This window comes from Phyllobates terribilis, unplaced genomic scaffold (assembly GCF_046119375.1).
Source record: "Phyllobates terribilis strain yellow unplaced genomic scaffold, ASM4611937v1 Scaffold_4__5_contigs__length_816908805, whole genome shotgun sequence".
Taxonomy (NCBI): domain Eukaryota; kingdom Metazoa; phylum Chordata; class Amphibia; order Anura; family Dendrobatidae; genus Phyllobates; species Phyllobates terribilis.
Window position 1 is genome coordinate 718,545,665 of NW_027362764.1, and position 20,934 is coordinate 718,566,598.

At 41.5% G+C, this 20,934-nt stretch overlaps 1 protein-coding gene across 2 annotated transcripts in view; it reads right to left on the reverse strand.

Annotated features, from left to right (window-relative positions):
• Window positions 1-541: 541 nt before the first annotated feature.
• The window catches only part of DPYS (dihydropyrimidinase), a 139,491-nt gene continuing 119,098 nt past the window's right edge, over window positions 542-20,934 (reverse strand). For both annotated transcript variants that reach the window (XM_073679758.1, XM_073679757.1), the window contains exons 8-10: window positions 9,698-9,905; window positions 4,206-4,271; window positions 542-1,085 (exon numbers count right to left, since the gene is read on the reverse strand). In XM_073679758.1, coding sequence (XP_073535859.1) covers window positions 4,209-4,271; window positions 9,698-9,905 — 271 coding nt within the window. In that variant the 3' untranslated portion in view covers window positions 542-1,085; window positions 4,206-4,208. The remainder of the gene's footprint in view (window positions 1,086-4,205; window positions 4,272-9,697; window positions 9,906-20,934) is intronic.

The following is a 20,934-nucleotide window of genomic DNA, read 5'->3' on the forward strand; positions in this document are numbered from 1 at the left end:
CTGGCATTATCTGGTAGTATCAAGCCATCAGGTTGCTGGTCTTCCTCTTCGCCTTGTTCCCTCTATTCTTCCAACCATGATGTCCTTCTCCAGTGATTGCTCTCTTCGTAAGATGTGTCCAAAGTAGGCAAGTCGTAGCTCGGTGATCCTTGCATCGAGGGACATGTCTGCCTGGCTTGATTGTTCCAAAATTAATTTGCTTGTTCTTCTTGCCATCCATGGTATTGATAACATCCTTCTCCAACACCACATTTCAAAGGTGTTGATTCTTCTTCTGTATTGTTTCTTTATATAGGTATAAGGCTATGTTCAGACATGTTGGGTTTTTCTGCGTTTTTTGCTGCAGATTTTTAGGCAAATTTTCAGCTGCAATTTTTGCAGTAGCAGCAAAGTCTATGAGAAACAAGAATTCGCTGTTCACACATCTTGGTTTTTTTTTCCTTGCGTATTTTGTGCCTTGGTTGGGTTTTTGGAAAATAGAGCATGTCACTTCTTTCAGCGTTTTTTTCAGCATTTTTTCACCCATAGGAAGTAATGGGTGGTGAAAAAAACACATCAAAAACGCACCAAAATTTGCGTCAGCATTTTTTCAGCGTTTTGACGCAGCTGATTTCCTGCCAGAGATTGGGTTTTGCTGCAGATTTGTGACGCTGAAAAGCCCAGCATATAATAAGTTGCTGAAAATTATAACATTTAGCTTTTCTACCCAGCTTTATAGAGATTTGGAAATAAAGAAAACAACCTATATTAATAATGTGGCTGATATATTCATACTTATGACATATCTGATTAGTTATTATAGCAGACAAAAGCTTCAAAATGCATAGAATATAGTATAATGCATGCTCAGTGTCTGGATGACAGCAGAAAATTGCCCATAGGATTCAAAATGGCCCGCAATGGTTGCATTAGTTAAAAGAGCAAAAGCAAGTTTCTGATGGGAAACGAGGAAATGTTTAAGTAGTTGCTCTGAGAAGAATAAGAGATGCAGAGTCAAGGAATGGCGGCGGGTGCTGTATAGTGCACCACTTTTGTTTTGTTTTTTCTTTGTTTCCAGCTGTGATTGTCATCATGGATGTATTGTCCTTAAGAGGGAAAAGAAGAAGCAGACGCTTTAAATAGGCAAAAAAAGGTGATAAACACAAGACCATAATGACAGCTTCTTAGTTCTATGTATTGAATCTGAGAGATGTTTGTGACCACTCCATTCAATGGTGTCCGGAAAGCAGAGCGTTGGGTCGAAATGAGATTATTAGGCCATATAGTAGCAGTATCTGTCTGCATGGAATTTTTCACTCAGTCATTGCACCTTAGGAGGACCAGTGACGATTGTATAAAATTAAAGGGTAAAGGCCCCGTCACACTTAGCGTCGCTGCAACGATCCCGACAACGATACGACCTGTCAGGGATCGTTGCTGCGTCACTATGTGGTCGCTGGTGAGATGTAAAACAGGCAGGCTCACCAACGATCAGGGGAGCAGCGACATCGTGGAAAGAATCTTTCCACGATATCCTGCTCCTGGTTACCAGCCTGCTGAAGCAGGAGCAGGCTGGTAACCATGATAAACATCGGGTTACTAGGGGCACACGCGCAACTAGCAACCCGTTGTTTATCATGGTTACCACTCTGCTACGGTGAGCGGGAGGTTACCGCTCACTTTAGCAGGCTCGTAACCATGATAAACAGCGGGTTACTAAGTGCGCGTGTGCCCCTAGTAACCCGATGTTTATCATGGTTACCAGCCTGATCGCTGCTCCCGCTGGTCACACACAGCGATGTGTGCTGACCAGCGGGAGGGCAACGACCAAAAAATGGTCCAGGACACTTTGCAGCGATCAGCGACCTCACAGCAGGGGCCTGATCGCTGCAAAGTGTCACACATAGCGACATCGCTGGTGAGGTCGCTGTGGCGTCACCAAAACCGTGACACAGCAGTGATCTCGCTAGCGATCTCGCTATGTGAGACGGGGGCTTTATTCGTATCTCAGCCTTTCTTGATTGAGATGGGAGTAACTCCATCTGGGCTTTGACCACTAGAGGTAGGGAGAGTGGCTGAGCTACCGTAAGCTGTTTCTGTAACTTTGGCTCTTGCTGTGCTACGCTGCTCCCGTAACTCCTATTTATGTCTATGGGCAAAACGGAAACCAACTTCTCTGGGATGTTTCCATCTCTCCACCTCCAGTGATCGGAACCTCAATTCATTTTTTTCCTGTCTCTGCCATGAAAAGCTGAAATAAGAACATCCCTTTAACCTCTTTACCACCTTTGGGTTTTTGCGTTTTTATTTTTTGCTCCCCTTCTTTCCAGAGCCATAACTTTTTTATTTTTCTGTCACTATGGCCATGTGAGGGCTTATTTTTTCCAGAACGAGTTGTACTTTTGAACGACGCCATTGATTTTACCATATCGTGTACTGGAAAACGGGAAAAAAATTCCAAGTGCGGTGGAATTGCAAAAAAAAAAGTGCAATTCCACAATTGTTTTTTTTTTTTTTTTACCACGTTCACTAAATGCTAAAACTGACCTGCCATTATGATTCTCCAGGTCATTATGAGTTCGTAGATACCAAACATGTATAGGTTCTTTTTTATTTAAGGGGGGGAAAAAAAATGCAAAGTTTGTTAAAAAGAAAACAATGGCGCCATTTTCCGAGACCCGTACAGTCTCCATTTTTCGGGATCTGGGGCCGGGTGAAGGCTTATCTTTTGCGCACTGAGCGGACATTTTTATTGATACCATTTTGGGGTAGATACAATGTTTTGCTCGCTCGTTATTGCATTTTAATACAATGTTGCGGCGACCAAAAAAAGTAAATTCTGCAGTTTTTCATTTATTTCTCATTACGCCGTTTACCAATCGGATTAATAGTTTTTGGATATTGATAGATCGGGTGTTTCTGAGCTCAGCGATACCAAATATGTGATTTTTTATTGATTTTTAATTGTTTTATTTTGAATGGGTTGAAAGGGGGGTGATTTGAACTTTTATATTTTTTTTAGTTTTTAAATATTTTTAAAAACATTTATTTTTTACTTTACACATGCTTCAATAGTCTCCATGGGAGACTAGAAGCTGCGATCTTCCGATCGTCTGTGCTACACACAGCAGGGCTTTAGCCCTGCTATGTGTAACAAAAATGCTCATCTGCTATGAGCGCCGACCACTGGGTGGCGCTCATATCAGATTGTCTATTACAACTGCAGGGGTCTCCTGCAGACCCTGGGTTGTCATGACAACCCATCGGCAACCCACAGTCATGTGACGGGTGCACTGATGGGCGGGTCTTATGACGCACTTCCGGATTGACGCACTTTCGCTGTCAGAGATTGACAGCGGCGTTTAACATGTTAATAGCCACGGGTAGATCGCAATTCCACCCGCGGCTGTTGGGGGCACAGGACAGCTGATCTGATCAGCTGTTATATCCCTGGAAAGTACCGGGCTCGTCACCGGAGCCCGCGCCAAAAATGGGGATGCGACCTTGGACGTACTCATACATCCAAGGTCATAAAGGGGTTAAAGAGTTAAGGCTCATTTACATGTCCGATTTTTCCACATACGCCAAAAATGGAATGATTATTCTGATCAGAGTTTGATCAGAGTGTGGTCCTAGAGTCAACTGTTTTTTGGAGAAATGATAAAAAAAAAAATTCTCCACCCTCTCCATTCTGACAGTTTGTGAAAATCAGACCGCACTTGATGTCGTCCGGTCCAATTTTTTCCCAGACTCGTTGACTTGTATTGCCAATTTTGAGCCGACCCTCGGATTAAAAACGGACATGTCTCCACAATTTTCCATAGACTCCTCAGTCCCTAAAAAAATCACAGACATGTGAATGGCCCCATAGACTATCACAGGTACGAGTGATATCCGTGAAAGCCAAGGATCGCCCTAGTATGTGAAAGTCGGATGTGTGATAAACTTTAATCATGGCAGGTTAAAAAAATCACATATGTATGGCAAGTGGCAGGTTCTCTTTACATGGTGCTAAATTACAAAATCAGCTCTGCTCCGGCCTTAGCTTTGAAATAGGAAACCAGGAAACTCAAGTGTCATATCACGAACTTCTAATATTAGGTATTTTTATGTTAACTTTGTCAGAATTGATGACGTTTTAGAAAACTTGTGTAATTTGGGGGTAAATTTAGTTTTCCTGTAAATAATAAGTACATCATCTATTAATATTATAGTAAATGACGCACCATTTATTTGATCTGGATGACTTGTCCTGTATATGGTTCTCTCTGTACTGGTAGCGGTTGACATACCTGAAAAAGAAGACCTTGGTGAAATACATTGCCAGACAAAGTGATGGAGTACAGAGGAATGGTGATCAGGGCTCAGATTGGAGCCAATTGTGACATTCATAATGCTTGAACCGTTGCTGTGTTATCTTCACAATAGGGGGTGTTTTTTTGTAAACTGTATTTAAAGAGAATATGACAGCAGGTTTTTGCTATTTAATCTGAGAGCAGCATAATATACTGTAGAACAAGAGATCCTGATTCCAGTGATGTGTCACTTATTAGGCTGTTTGTTGTAGTTTCAATACAACCAGTGTTTTATCAGCAGGAGATTGTCATTGCAGGACTAGGTCTCATGTGCATTCATAATTTGCATTTTTTAAAATTTTTCAGTTACTTTTCTTTTTGTTTTGCAGTATTCGTTACTGTTTTTTTGCTGCAAATTCTTTAAAAAAGTGCCTGCAGTTCATGAATTTCGTCAAAGTCAAAAGTGATCTTTATCGTTGCCTTTTTACCTGTTTGACTGCAAAAAAAAAGTTGCATGTTTCATAAAATGGCTCAAAATTTGCTTCAAAATGTCTGGCACAGAGAACATCTCTACACAGGGGAACTGGAGTGTATTTTTTTTAGAAACCCCCAACCTCCAAAGTAGAAACCCCCAACTCAGATCACAATTTCAGACAAAAGAACAGAGGTGAACACATGTAAAACAGACTTTGAAAAAGGTGCAAATTAAAATGAAAATTAGGTGCAAATTAAAAACAGACGTAAAACACCAAAAAAAAGGCAAAAGCATTAATGAAATGGTGGACTTTTTGACATTTTTTTGGGGTTAGGATTTAATCCTGATTTTGGCACCCAAAAAAAAGAAAGTGTGGCGCACCTGAGGGTTCGACCGCCACAGGGATGCTGCACTTCTCTAATGGAGTGTAGTGTTCCTCCTCTGAGGTAAGAACAGTGTGATGGTCAGGACTCCACCTCCACATTCAACACCACATTTCTCCACCAGAGGGGGTAGAATGCACTAGGTGCTGCCCTCCTGGTTACAGGGAGACTGGGGAACCAAGAGTTAGGGGAACCATTTAGTGCGTGAGGGTGGAGGACTCACATTTTAGTGACACTTAATAATTCATATTTAATAAACAGCCATCTTGGTCTTTGGTCTTTTGTCCTTTGGTCCTTTTGATGTCTTGTGATGGATCTTTGACTGAACTACTGTGATCTCCTACCCTGGACGCGGATTCTGTGTGGGCCTGCATAGGATGGAGACACAGCCCTCGTACCTTGGCCTTGGGTCAAGGGGCAGGCTGCAGATAATGTGTGTCTCAGCCCGGTCAAGGACCATGACCAAGAAGACCTGGAGCTTTAGAGTGTAGCTCCACCGCAAATGGATCCCAGGGAGGATGCAGATGGAGCGGAGTACGCCACCTGTCCTCGCCAACCTGATATATTCAGAGGGAGTCCGGCTGCAAGATGGGTACCGGCCCCCGACACCCGACCTTGCTACTCCACGTCCTGGTCGGGAAAGCCCGGTAGGCCCTGAGGATCCCACCGGGTAACGGAAGGAGAGGAGCTGCCACCCGTGCCCTTTTTCTGAGAGGGGTTCAGAGGGAGACCCGGCCTATCCACACACACACAGACAGGAAAGGACTCGGTCTGTAGTTTAGGAACACTCTGGTGCGGGGTCCTGATCGAATACTGGACTTACTCGGAGGTTGTCGGATCCCCGTCCCTGGTGACCGCAGAACTCCGCGAGGAGCAGGGAGTCGCCTTCCTACTGCCATCTGTTATGTGAGTAAAGCCTTGGAAGTTCACCCCTATGGCCTTCGGACTCTTTATTCTGCGCCACACCGCACTATGCAGACTTTCTAGACTACTACCCCTGTCTTCCTGCCTCTCTGCCCTGAGGCCCTGCTCCGCCTGTGGGGAGTAGTAACAACGTCAGCTGCTATAACACCAGGCCTCAGCGGACTGCAGCGGCGCTGGTGGCCTTCACCAGGTGCCACAGGTGGTGTAGTCGTAATCAGCCACTCAACCCGGATAAGCCCGTACCATCTTTTTTTAATGTGACGGCCCTGGGCACGGAGCGAGTCCGGGCCACGGCTGCACCCCATCTCTCCATCACAGGACCCAACTCCGAGTCCCCCATCTCCCAGGGTAAAGGGGCTTACAGGAGGCTTTGAGGCGTCACAAAAGCAATAAATTCTGTCCCAAACTGCACTGTGTGAACATGGCCTTCTCAATATTTCTTGTTTTTCAGATGGTTAATAAAATGGGTAGAAACGTAGCCCATTGGTGACATCAGTGTTTGAAGAAGTAGCTGGCATCTCCTTCTACTTGGATTTCAATATTAATAAATATATAGCCAAAAAGGGCAACAATTAAATGAAGGTCATACCTATACTTTTCAAAAGTCCTCAAAATCATATAAACCAGATTGTAAAATGGAAGGGGCATTGAGGGCTTTGACTTAGGTGTAGTAAATGTTGGTAAGTATGCCTTTAAGAACAAGGGGGTGGGGGTGTCACCCCATTTAGACCCAGCGAAAGATCCTGTGGGGGCCAAGACTCTGGTACAATTGTGGGCTTTAGAGTTTCGGCATAAGACGACTCTATTTGGAACGATTCACCAAAAGGTATATAATCCAATGAAAATGGTAGATGGAGAGCGCTCCCCCAATTATCTCCTTTGGGCCTCAGGATCTTTAGTCTGACACCGAAATAATCCCTTAGGGTATGTTCCCACGTAGCGTTTTACAAGCGTATACAGTACAGACCAAAAGTTTGGACACACCTTCTCATTTAAAGATTTTTCTGTATTTTCATGACTATGAAAATTGTACATTCACACTGAAGGCATCAAAACTATGAATTAACACATGTGGAATTATATACTTAACAAAAAAGTGTGAAAAAAACTGAAAATATGTCTTATATTCTAGGTTCTTCAAAGTAGCCACCTTTTGCTTTGATGACTGCTTTGCACACTCTTGGCATTCTCTTGATGAGCTTCAAAAGGTAGTCACCGGAAATGTTTTTCACTTCACAGGTGTGCCCTGTCAGGTTTAATAAGTGGGATTTCTTGCCTTATAAATGGGGTTGGGACCATCAGGTGTGTTGTGCAGAAGTCAGGTGGATACACAGCTGATAGTCCTACTGAATAGACTGTTAGAATTTGTATTATGGCAAGAAAAAAGCAGCTAAGTAAAGAAAAACGAGTGGCCATCATTACTTTAAGAAATGAAGGTCAGTCAGTCCGAAAAATTGGGCAAACTTTGAAAGTGTCCCCAAGTGCAGTTGCAAAAACCATCAAGCGCTACAAAGAAACTGGCTCACATGAGGACCGCCCCAGGAAAGGAAGACCAAGAGTCACCTCTGCTTCTGAGGATAAGTTTATCCGAGTCACCAGCCTCAGAAATCGCAGGTTATTAGCAGCTCAGATTAGAGACCAGGTCAATGCCACACAGAGTTCTAGCAGCAGACACATCTCTTCAACAACTGTTAAGAGGAGACTTTGTGCAGCAGGCCTTCATGGTAAAATAGCTGCTAGGAAACCACTGCTAAGGACAGGCAACAAGCAGAAGAGACTTGTTTTGGCTAAAGAACACAAGGAATGGACATTAGACCAGTGGAAATCTGTGCTTTGGTCTGATGAGTCCAAATTTGAGATCTTTGGTTCCAACCACCGTATCTTTGTGCGACGCAGAAAAGGTGAACGGATGGACTCTACATGCCTGGTTCCCACCGTGAAGCATGGAGGAGGAGGTGTGATGGTGTGGGGGTGCTTTGCTGGTGACACTGTTGAGGATTTATTCAAAATTGAAGGCATACTGAACCAGCATGGCTACCACAGCATTTGCAGAGGCATGCTATTCCATCCGGTTTGCGTTTAGTTGGACCATCATTTATTTTTCAACAGGACAATGACCCCAAACACACCTCCAGGCTGTGTAAGGGCTATTTGACCAAGAAGGAGAGTGATGGGGTGCTACGCCAGATGACCTGGCCTCCACAGTCACCAGACCTGAACCCAATCAAGATGGTTTGGGGTGAGCTGGACCGCAGAGTGAAGGCAAAAGGGCCAACAAGTGCTAAGCATCTCTGGGAACTCCTTCAAGATTGTTGGAAGACCATTTCGGGTGACTACTACTTCTTGAAGCTCAAGAGAATGCCAAGAGTGTGCAAAGCAGTCATCAAAGCAAAAGGTGGCTACTTTGAAGAACCTAGAGTATAAGACATATTTTCAGTTCTTTCACACTTTTTTTGTTAAGTATATAATTCCACATGTGTTAATTCATAGTTTTGATGCCTTCAGTGTGAATGTACAATTTCATAGTCATGAAAATACAGAAAAATCTTTAAATGAGAAGGTGTGTCCAAACTTTTGGTCTGTACTGTATGCTGTGGAATTTCCGCAGCATAAACGCTTGGGAAACGCTTGGTTATCCGCCCCCCATGGTCCCCAATGACAAGCCGCAATGTCAATGCCCATGCTGCGGAATTTTCCGCAGCGTTTATGCTGCGCTCAAAAATCCGCAGCATGTCCATTAATTTTGCGGACATGCTGCATAATCGCCGCCATTGACTTGCATTGAAACGCATAATATCCGTGTCAGTACATTTGTACACACGGATATTATGCATTTCTATGTGTGGATGGTACCCAAGTCTGGAGGAGAGAAGACTCTCATCCAGACCTGGGTACCATAGAAAACTGTAAAAAAAAAGAATTCAAAATAAAAAATAAAGTTTATACTCACCTTCCGTTGTCCTCCCAGTGTTTTGTCTGCTCCCTCCGGTGTCTTGCACTGCTCGCGCTGTTGTGAAGGACCTGCCATGACGTCACTGAGTCATGTGACCCATCAAATGGCTCAATGACGTCACCGCAGGTCCTTCACACCACCGCAAGCAGTGCAAGAGACCGAACACAGCAGAGATAACACCGGAAGGTAAGTAGAATCTTTTTTTTTTTTTACCATTCTATTCTTTTTTTTAATTATTACTTGGTCACACTATATAAATCCATGCCGGTTGCATGGATTTATATAGTGTGAACAAGTTGTCAAGCACTTTTCCAAGTGATGCTAAAATCGCTTGGAAAAGCGCTTGATAACCCGCATGCAGAAATGCATGTGAAGAACGCTTGACAAACGCTTCTACCTGTCGGGAAAAACGCATGTAAAAAACGCATGCGTTTTTCCTGCCAGGGAGAAGCGTAAAAAATATGCAGCATTTCTGCATCGTGGGCACATAGCCTAACAGTAGCGGCTGGGGGACTTGAGCCGCCCATGTGTTAAATGTTGAGTAGCTGCTCTGCAATACGATATGTCACAAGAAGCAATTTGCCCCTGCGAAACAACTGTTTATCCAAAGTTGTCTGAAATGAGATAACCCCTTTAAACCTCCCTCCTGACATTGATACTCTGTCTTAATCACCCTCCATAGGCTTACCTCATCTCTTTTTAAAACTCTGCTGTAAACATAGTCAGCAAATGGTTTTCTTGGGATATATTTGCCGTGGCCGGGTACAGTGTGCAGGGTTCCATTTTCATATACAACTCTTCCACCAGCAATGGTGATGAGAGGAACTCCGTGGCAAACCATTCCTTCAAATATATTGAAATTCACGGCTTGATGATGAGTTTTCACCGAAATAGTCCTGTATAAAGATAAGACCATATATAAAAAATTCTACATAACTTGTTTCAATATTATTACTCTTATTAAAATATAAAATCAGTAAAGTAATATTTATTGCTGCTAAAAGTATCAGTTTAAAGAGCATAAGGTCAAAGGCATAATTTGAGAGGTCTACCGGGTGCCTGAAGGGGACCAATGGCACCCCTGAAACATGAAAAGTCACCAGTATTGTAAATTACACATTACAATGGGCACCAGTTATCTCCTGTGTCCTCCACAGTGATGTACGCTTGGCAGAGCATCAATAATTTTTAAAGGGCAGAGGGGAAAAAGTCACTTTGAGACTCTTCTGTCATCTGGACTGAAAACAAAAGAACCAGGCATTGATATTTTAACTGTCTGATCCTTCTCTTCCCCAACTTGAACTATTGGGGAGAAGGTGCCCAAACACGTCAGATGGCCACAGTCAACGAGATTGACCAACTTTTGTCATATGTGTAGGTGGTCCTTTTTATCCTGGTCCAATTAAATTAAATTCTAATCAAGACAGGAGAGTGTTTGAAACAATGATGATAGATTTGAAAAAAAAACACCATTTTAGTGATGATTCGTGCTCCTTTGGAAGCTCCTTGTAACTGCTGTTCAACAAAAATCAGTACACTACATTCACACAGTCTGTGTACAGGAATTCCTCGGAGTACAGGAATGGGGAGCAGATTGACTCAGACTGCAAAAGTCCCGTACACTGATTGTTTGTATGAAGAGTATAGATCTTTACTGAGCTGAAGTTAAAATCAGTTTTTAAAGGAGCATACATTGGGCAGTTAAATAGCGCTGAAGCACAGTATTTGGGAGAAAAGGAAGCAAAAGAAAATAATTATCACATCTGACAGATATCACAGATTAAAAAAGGCTACCTCGGTCAGACTTGGCACAAGCCAATCCGTCCGGTCAGATTCCAGAGGGAACCCCGACCTTCACCCTTTAATCCCTTTACAGGGATAAGGTCTTACAATGGGGTTCACTTGATTGCTTCCACGAAAGGGCTGCTGGCTGGAGAAGTGAACCAGAGTCAAGAAGGGTCACCACGAGAGGGCAATAGAAAGGGATCACAAGCAGATGGTCAGTATTCAAGTCAAGGTCAGAAAATGGAAGAAATCAGGGATACAACACAACAGCAAGGACTAGAGCTTCAAGGCAGGTAAGCAGAACTCACTGACTGGCAGTAGAAGTCAGAGACCCAGGCGTTTAAATAGCAGGCAACCTCACTCCGAGATCTCAGAAAGGAGTAATAAAAACTAAAACAATGAACGCCATAGCTCCCTGATCTAGCTTCACGAAAAATCCCAGGAATAAAACAGGACTGACACTGTCACACGTCACCAGAAGCAGAAACAGAAGGAACAGGAACTGACACAGATGTTACAGTAATGAAGTATTGCAAAAATTCATAACTTAGAAAAGATGTTCATGGAAGCATGTCTACACGTACAGAAGAAGCAAACATCAATGAACTCAAGTTTTTTTCATTATCATTAATTTGATGCATTATTGCTACATTGAATTGGGGCTTCAAATAGAGAATCGGTAAAGTTTCTGCTTGGTGACAAATATTAAGTATGTCCTATTGTTACTTATTCCCCAAAGCCAACTTCTTAGACCAAACTACTGTCCAGACACTCTGATAAATGGCCAGGATACAGCCAGACGGGAATGAACACATTTTGTCCAGGCTTGATAAATCTAGGTCAGTGAGTTTTTTCTGCTTTACCTGCTTCTTTGAAATGTTCTTATTTTGCCTTTAACCTTTTCAGATTGCACAAACAGTTTGAAGGGATTATTGCCACTTCAGACACATTTAATAATGTTTAACTATCTAATTTATAAGCCATGGTCAAGAGCAGGATAAAGATGCCAGCGGGATGTTCCTGTGTGCACTTTGTCACTTCAGAAGAAAGCCTGCTGATGAAACGAGGCAGGAAACACAGCGAGCGGCTTTACTAGGTTAAAGTCATGTTTCCCATAACAGTCTACTGAGCATACTCAACAGCGTCCAATTGTCTGCACACCTCAAAACATTTCATGGACAGTGATCAAATAGTTCTGACAAGTCCTGCTAGTCTGAATACACTTCCTACAGTTGAAGGAAAACAAAAGTTCATCAAGTCCAAAATTCACCTCCAGCAGGGGCCACCATGTACAATTCCCAAGCCCTTATTCAGTCGTCCATGATTGTTCATCTCTGTTTTGGATCCAGTATCAGTGTTTCAGTTTTTACCATCAATTTTTTATCAGTGATTTTTTACATATGAAAAAGAAAAATTGCAAAACCCTTTCTTATCCATTGCAGTGATAGCGCATCGATGTCTTCCGTGCGCTGTCCGTCATTTTCACAGAGCCATTGACTTGTATTGGGAATTTCGATCCAAGTCTTTTGCAAACACATAGTCCACAAAAAATACAGACATGTGAATAGCACCGTAGACGATACCGGGACCATGCTGTATCTGGGAAAATGACAGGTAGGACACGTATGTGAAAAACGGATGTCTGAATGAGGCTTTAGTCTGCAGTACGTTCAGACTACAAATTAGTCTACAGTAAAGGCTGTGTTCTATTGTCTGGGCAAAAGTGGGAAAAATTAGACAATCCTAATTTAACTGTATATGGCACTAAATATATTGACAATATATACCCTAAGCAGCCACATTGAAGGACATCCCTTTCTCAGCCACTAAAGTGTCTCAGTTAAAATAAAAATAAAAAAAATATATATATACATATTAAAAAAAAAAATACACAATCACCTCCCGGACCAGCGCTATTCCAGCGAAACTGGTAATGTGTCTCCCGATGCTTAAGGACATTATTATGTCATGTGAATGGTGCAGTCAATCCGTGGCCATTAATTGGCTGAACCCTTACAGTATCTCATCAAATCCAATGTCTGTTTTGATGAAATAGTGAACGCTGCAACCGATCAGTGGCAGCAGCGGTCAAGTGAGATAACAATGTCGCTGGAAGACACAGTGCCGATATCACTGGAAGAGTGCTGGTTCGGCAGATGAGTATTCATTCTTTTTGATGCTATCTAGGGCACTTTAGCAGTTAAAAAAGGGTTACCCAGTAGCGGATAACTCCTTTAAAATTGTAAAAACAAAATTTGTATTTTTTTTTTATTGTAGACATTTATTTCGTATCTACATATAGTTGACACAGTCTTAGTGTTCTCTTTAGAGCATAATATCCATTGATGTTGTAGATTTTAGATTTTGATTTTAAAAAGCAGTACAATTGTTTCACACTCTCACATTCATTATGACATTTTTTTTTTATATTTTAATTTCTGTAGACACGAGAGATCTCGGTTTTTCCAGGGGAAGCTGTCGATTTCGATTTTTTTTAAGAACCAAGTACAATCTTTGAAAACCTTGAGAAATGTTTACAATGTTTATTTAGAATTTTTTTTATTATTGTTAGTTACTTATTTTGTTAAGAAACTTATTATTATTTTTTACACCCAGTTACTGTAAATAGCATTTTATACATTCTATTATTATTATGATTATTATTTTATGGAGTAACAAGAAAGGGGAATCAAGAAGCAGCAACAAAGAAAACAGGGGACGAAGCACATAAAGGTAATTATGGTGGGAGGTGTTAAAGAGGAGATGGTAGAGTATGTTAAAATACAGTTTTTACCAAAGCTTTTTGCCAAAATTATTTTTTTTCTTTTTGGTTGTTATATTCCCCAAAATAAAAAAAGCATATAAAATCTTTGGAAACCTTTGGAAATGTTATACTATTTAGTTAGAAATGTTTATTTATTATTTTTTTTTACTTATTTTGTATAGAAAATTAGTTTATTTCCTGCACCTAGCTAAATGGCATTTTATACATTTTATTATTATTTTTTTATGGAGTAACAACAAAAAAGGGAATCAAGAAGGAGTAAAAAAGAAAACAAAGGGAAAAAGCATATAAAGGAGTCTGTTGTGGTGGTGGGGTAGAAAATAGAGTAGGGTAAAATATAGTTTTACCAAAGTTTTTTGACAGTTATTGTTTCTTTTTGTTTGTTATATTGCAATAAACAATAAAATATGTTGGCAAAAATAAGGTTAATTATATAAAAGAGATCCTATTACTCAATTATAATTTATACATTACTATATAAAATTAAGATAAGGAGGGATGCTGGCTCTCATTGAACACTGAAATCAACACATAAGACCTCATTCAGACATATGTTTTACGAGTACATGTTAAATCTGTGATTTTCTCAGACAGAACATTACACATTATAGTCTATGGGACTGTTCACATTATGCAAAATATGTGACCATGCAAAAATCACGGAGACATGTCCGACATGACGGGTGAAAAGTACCAATACAAGTCTACGGGTCCGTAAAAATCAGGGACAGAAAATTAATGGCATCAGACTACAGTCCGTGTGCTTTCCATTTATATTGCAAAGGATAGGAGAAGCTTTTTAATATAATATTGTGCTCCCTAAATATAAAAGTGATGTACACTGTGCCAATATAAAAGCGCACTACACCGTGTCTCTTAAAGCAAAGAAATTAGCCACAATGTACCTCCAAAAAACTGTTTAGAGGACAACGAACACTATTTTTTATTGAGGAGACCATGCATTCTGATTATATTATCAGCATACATAGTCGCCTCAATAAAAAATAGTGTTCGTTGTCCTCCAAACTGTTTTTTCTGTCCATGTGTTTATTTGGTCTATTTCTTACACATTCCTCACATGTATTAAAGCTGTCAAACAGTTGCAAATCATGAACACGGGAGTGATTCAAACATAACACCGAGCAGCTGTAGCTACTCGATGCTCACCCGAGCATACTCGGCGAAAGAGTTAACAGAACATACTCGCTCATCACTAACTGGGATCCGTTGAAGCGTTCCAGAGTTATTACCTCATAAAGTGACAGTGGTCAGAATTAAAAAAATTGGCCTGGTCAGAAAGGCAAAATCAGGCTCTAGTGCAAAAGGATTAAGGTCCCTGCCAGTAGTCTTGTACTTACCTGCCAGCGTCTTCACCTTTTATTGATGCCGCTCCAGTCCCATGGCACCATATTATGACCGCAACTTCTGACTGTCCGGAAGTCAGAAGTAATGGTCAAAAGCTCTCTATGAGCGCCAGAACGAGGCAAACACTTGAGCGATCCGGCAGGTCACAAACTGCTGGAGAAGACAGGACCGGTGGCGATAGAAGGTGACGATGGCGGCAGGTAAGTATAAGACGAAAGGCATGGACCTTAGATTAAAAGGACCACTTCAGCGGTAAAATAAAAAAAACAAAACGCTGGAATGGTGCTTTAAAGGCCCATTTTAATGGGCCAAAAATTACCGTATTTTTCGGACTATAAGACGCACCGGACCATAAGACGCACCTAGGTTTTAGAGGAGGAAAATAAAAAAATAAAAATTTAAGCAAAAAATGTGGTCATGATGCACTTTTAAGGAAGAGGGGGTCTTCTGCTGACACTGGTATAGGGGTAATGTCCCCCAATTCTGACAATATCCCCCATCCTGGTATACAGTATATGCCGCCCCCCTTTCTTTTATATGTGGTCCCCATCCCCATCCTGGTATGCCTGGCATCCCTCCATCCTGGTATGCATGGCACCCCTCATCCTTATCCTGGTATGTATGGCACCCCTCATACCTATCCTGATATGCATGGCACCCATCATCCCTGTCCTGGTATGCATGGCACCCCTCATCCCTGTCCTGGTATGCATGGCACCCCTCATCCCTGTCTTGATATGCATGGCACCCCTAATCCCTGTCCTGGTATGCATGGCACACCTAATCCCTGTCCTGGTATGCATGGCACCCCTAATCCCTGTCCTGGTATGCATGGCACCCCTAATCCCTGTCCTAGTATGCATGGTCCCCCTAATCCCCATCAGGCTGCACATTAAAAAAAAATAAACACTCCTACTCACCTTTCTTCTCTCCATGTGAGCTGCGCATGACGTCACTGCCATGCGCGGCTCACATGGAGAGATCAGCTGCCGGAAGTCACTGCTCCCCACGCCGGGTTTGTGTGCACGGGGAGCAGTGATTTTACTCTCCTTCATAGCCGGCACACAGCCGAGCCACACTGCGGCTGCTGCTGCTGCCGCTATCTCCTGTGCCCGCTCATTAAAGGGCATGAATATTCACCCCCTCCCCACGCCCCTGGGCGTGGAGAGAGGTTGAATATTCATGTCCTTTAACAGTGGGCACAGGAGATAGCCGGCAGCAGCAGCAGCCGCAGCGCGGCTACATAGTTTACCGCTGTTAAAGAGCATGAATATTCAGTGCTCCCCACGCCCCATGGGCGTGGGGAGCAGTGAATATGCATTTTCTTTAGCAGCGGGGACAGTGTAGGCTGCAGTAGGCGGCTGCTGCCTCCTGTGCCCCGCTCCTCCACCGATACCGCTCCCCCCACACCCCACATATATATATACACCCCCCCCCCAACATTCGGACCATAAGACGCACCCCCCATTTTCCTCCAAAATATTGGAGGAAAAAAGTGCGTCTTATGGTCCGAAAAATACTGTAAGTAATGAACAGTCCTAAAAATGCTTGTTTCTGATTATTGGCCCATCAAAACCGGCTGGTAATCACCTGACTAATGAGCAAACGCTCGTTCATAGGGTGCGATGATTTTTTAGTAGGTTTGTAAATTATCATTATTGGCAGCATATTGTCCTGTGTAAAGAGGAAATGTGTTTGCAATAGCAATTGTATTTGACCCGCACAGAATATTCGCTTCGTGCACATACAGTGGCATGAAAAAGTTTGGGCACCCCTGGTCAAAAGTTAAGCTAGTTGAAAATGAAATGATCTCTAAAAGGGCTAAAAAGTTAAAGATGACACATTTCATGTGCATTTTAGACAAAAAAAAAAACCATATATTGTCATCTTTTACATTTTAAAAATTACAAAAAGGAAAATAGGCCGATGCAAAAGTTTGGGCACCGTGCATGGTTAGCACCTTGTATTACACCCTTTTGCAAATATCACGGCTAGTAAACGCTTTTTGTAGCCAGCCAAGAGTCTTTCAATTCTTGTTTGAGAGATTTTCATCCATTCTTCCTTGGAAAATTCTTCAGTTCAGTGAGATTCCTGGGTCTTCTTACATGCTCTGCTATTTTGAGGTCTAGCCACAAATTTTCAATGATTTTCAGATCAGGGGACTGTGAGGGCCATTGTAACCTGCAGCTCACACTTTTCGAGGTAGTCTATTGTGGATTTTGACGTGTGTTTAGGATCATTATCCATTGGTTGAAGCCATCCTCTTTTCAACTGTAGGGTTTTTTTTTTACAGATGGTGTAATGTTTGCATCAAGAATTTGTTGAAATTTCATTGAATCCACTCTTCCCTCTACCCGTGAAATGTTCCCCGTGCCATTGCCTGCCACACAACCCCAAAAGCATGAATGATCCACCCCCATGCTTAATGGTTGGTGAGATGTTCTTTTCCTGAAATTCTGTGTCTTTTTTCTCCACACGTACCTTTGATCATTGTGGCCAAAGAGTTCTATTTTAAACTCATCAGTCCACAGGACTTCTTTCCAAAATGCATCAGGCTTGCTTAGATGTTCTTCTGCATATTTCTGATATATATTTTATGGTAAGGACACAGGAGAGGTTTTCTTCTGATGACTCTTCAATGAAGGCCACATTTGTGCAGGTGTCTCTGAACAGTAGAACAATATATCACAACTCCATAGTATGCTAAATCTTTCTGAAGGACTTTTCAGTGAAGTGGGGGTTCTGATTTGCCTCTCTAGCAATCCTACAAGCAGCTCTCACTGAAATGTTGCTTGGTCTTCCAAACCTTATCTTGACCTCCACTGTTTCTGTTAACTGTCATTTCTTAATTACATTTCGAACTGAGGAAAGGACAACTTGAAAACGCTTTGCTATCTTCTCATAGCCTTCTCCTGCTTTGTGGGCCTCCACCATTTTCATTTTCAGAGTGCTAGGCAGCTGCTTAGTAGAACCCAAGGCTGCTGTTTTTTGGCATTAGGTTAGAGGAGGCTGGGTTTTTATAAAGCTGGGAAATTTGCATCACCTGTCCTTACCTAATGATGATAGTGAACAAACCATAACCCTAACAGGCTAATTAAGGTCTGAAATCTTGGTCAAAATTATCTAAGCACACAAATCACCAAGGGTGCCCAAACTTTTGCATCAGCCTATTTTCCTTTTTGTACTTTTTAAAATGGGAAAAAAAGACAATATATATATATTTTTTTGCCTAAAATACAAAGGAAATGTGTCATCTTTAACTTTAGGCCTTTTAGAGATCATTTCATCTTCAACTTGCTTAACTGTTCACAATAACAGTAATTTTGACCAGGGGTGCAGAAACTTTTACATGCCACTGCAGAAATTGGTCTGTTCTCTGTAAATAGGTAGGACATTAAATGACTACAGATCCACTTGCATTTAACCGATGAGCAGAACTTTAACGGCCTGGATCGTTATTTGTAAATCTGTCAATATCCATGTTTACACACCCTCCCCATATACTTTCTAAGGCCAGGCTCACACATTCAATATTTTATCAGCATTTTACATCAGTATTTGTAAGCCAAATTCAGGAGTGGAACAATCAGAGGGAAAGTATAATAGAAACACGTCACCACTTCTGCATTTTATTAGCCACTCTAGGTGTGTGAATGTGGCCTAAAAGTACAGGGTGGGCCATTTATATGGATACACCTAAATTAAATGGGAATGGTTGGTGATATAAACTTCCTTTTTGTGGCACATTAGTATATGGGAGGGGGAAAACTGTTCCAGATGGGTGGTGCCCATGGCGGCCATTTTGAAGTCAGCCATTTTGGATCCAACTTTATTTTTTTCAATGGGAAGCGGGTCATGTGACACATCAAACTTATTGAGAATTTCATTAGAAAAACAATGGTGTGCTTGGTTTTAACGTAACTTTATTCTTTCATGAGTTTTTTACAAGTTTATGACCACTTATAAAAATGTGTTCAAAGTGCTGCCCATTGTGTTGGATTGTCAATGCAACCCTCTTCTCCCACTCTTGACACACTGATAGCAACACTGCAGAAGAAATGCTAGCACAGGCTTCCAGTATCCGTTGTTTCAGATGCTGCACATCTCGTATCTTGATGGTATGGTGTGGTATATGGGGTACAAAGATAGTGGGGCCATTCAGTGGAAACCTCAATGCCACTGGATATCTGAAATTGTGTTTCCCTCTTTATGCACTGAAGATGGCACGTTCCCTGTGTTTTTCCCTGAGATGCTGCACCACCACATTATGGGTGTCAGGTCCGAACATTCCTACATGAAGAGTTTAGGAATGCCATTGTTTTTCTTATGAAATTCTCAATAAGCTTGATGTGTCACATGACCCTCTTCCCATTGAAAAAAATAAAGTTGGATCCAAAATGGACGACTTCACAATGGCCACCATGGTCACCACCCATCTGGAAAAGTTTTCCCCCTCCCATATACTAATGTGCCACAAACAGGAAGTTGATATCACCAACCATTCCCATTTTATTTAGGTGTATCCATATAAATGGCCCACCTTGTACATTAGACATGTCCTACTGTGATCTTAGCTTAGCTGTAGGGCGTGATCCCCATAAGCTTTAGTACTAAAGCGATGCTCCTAAATACCTTGCTTTTTAATGATAATAAAGATGACTCTGTTAACTCTGTCTCAGTCTATACAGCAAAGCAGAAATGCAAACTGCAGAAAACTGCAAAGTCTCAGGATTTTTTCTTATATGAATAGCCACATGAAAAAAATAATTACACTATTAAAAAAGTAAAAAGAGAAAATGGTTAAGCAAAAAAGCTAATTTTCGGATACATGCCCCTTAAAGCAAAAGAAAAAAACAATACAAATCAACTGAAAAACAGTGCAAAGGAAGATAACTGGTCACACTGAGCGCTGATGTCCAAACAGATAGATTCGCTGTACATGACAAAACAGCCCATTAGACGTGCACAACATCCCTCGTACCTGCACCGCACAACAGTAAAGCTCAAAAATAACCTCCCCACCATCTGTCAAAACCAATATGTTTCTGCTGGTTTAGCAGTCATGCCGAATCCATCACAACCAGCTTGTAAGAAACTCACAACAACCTTGGTCCATTTAATATGCAGACCGTGTGTCATCGACCTCGGTGCAGCCGCATAGAAGGTTTAAGCTTCTGTATTAGAATTTATACAAATACGTTATTGCACTACATATCCAGAAATGAGAATCTTAGGCTAATAATACATCTACTGACGTTAATGTGACACTAAATATCTCCGGCAGTGTCGGTAATTGTTTGAATTAGCGTAGACGTCTTTACATGACAATAACGCTCATTATATCTAACTGTCAATATCTAACCATGTGAAATGAAAGACACCTTTATACCAACGCAATGCTATTCTCAGGGAGTATGCCACAAGGAAAAAATATTCAAGCAAGAAATAGTCAAGAAAAAGCTGTATTTAAAGTGTTATTTGTATAAGATTAGAAAAAAATGTCCAAAATAGCGCCACACCTCTCTGCAGGTTGTTTATGGTATTGCAGCGTAGCCAATGTCATTTCAATAGAGTTGAGTTGCAATACCAGATAAAACCTATAGAGAGGTTAAAACAGCCATGTTTTTCTAATCTTATAAACCCCCTGATGAGCCCAGAAAAATCAAAATATGGTAAACCAGTGTTTCCATTGGACAGGGGTAAATAAATATTAGTAACAGTTGAAGACATTTTCAAAAAAGCAATGTTAGTATAGACATTCCTGATTACAGAACCTGAAAGATTTTGCACAGACATCACTCTGCTTATCTCCTGGGTATTGCAGATCATTGCTGAAGGTAGTTAAAGTGGGGTTCTGAAATAAAAATGAATTTTTCTTCTAAATCCCTATATATTTAATGCTATAATCTAATCTATTTTCTAATATACTTTAATTAAAAATTCAGTATCCTTCCCTGACTACACTATCTAACTGCTGGGATACTTAAACA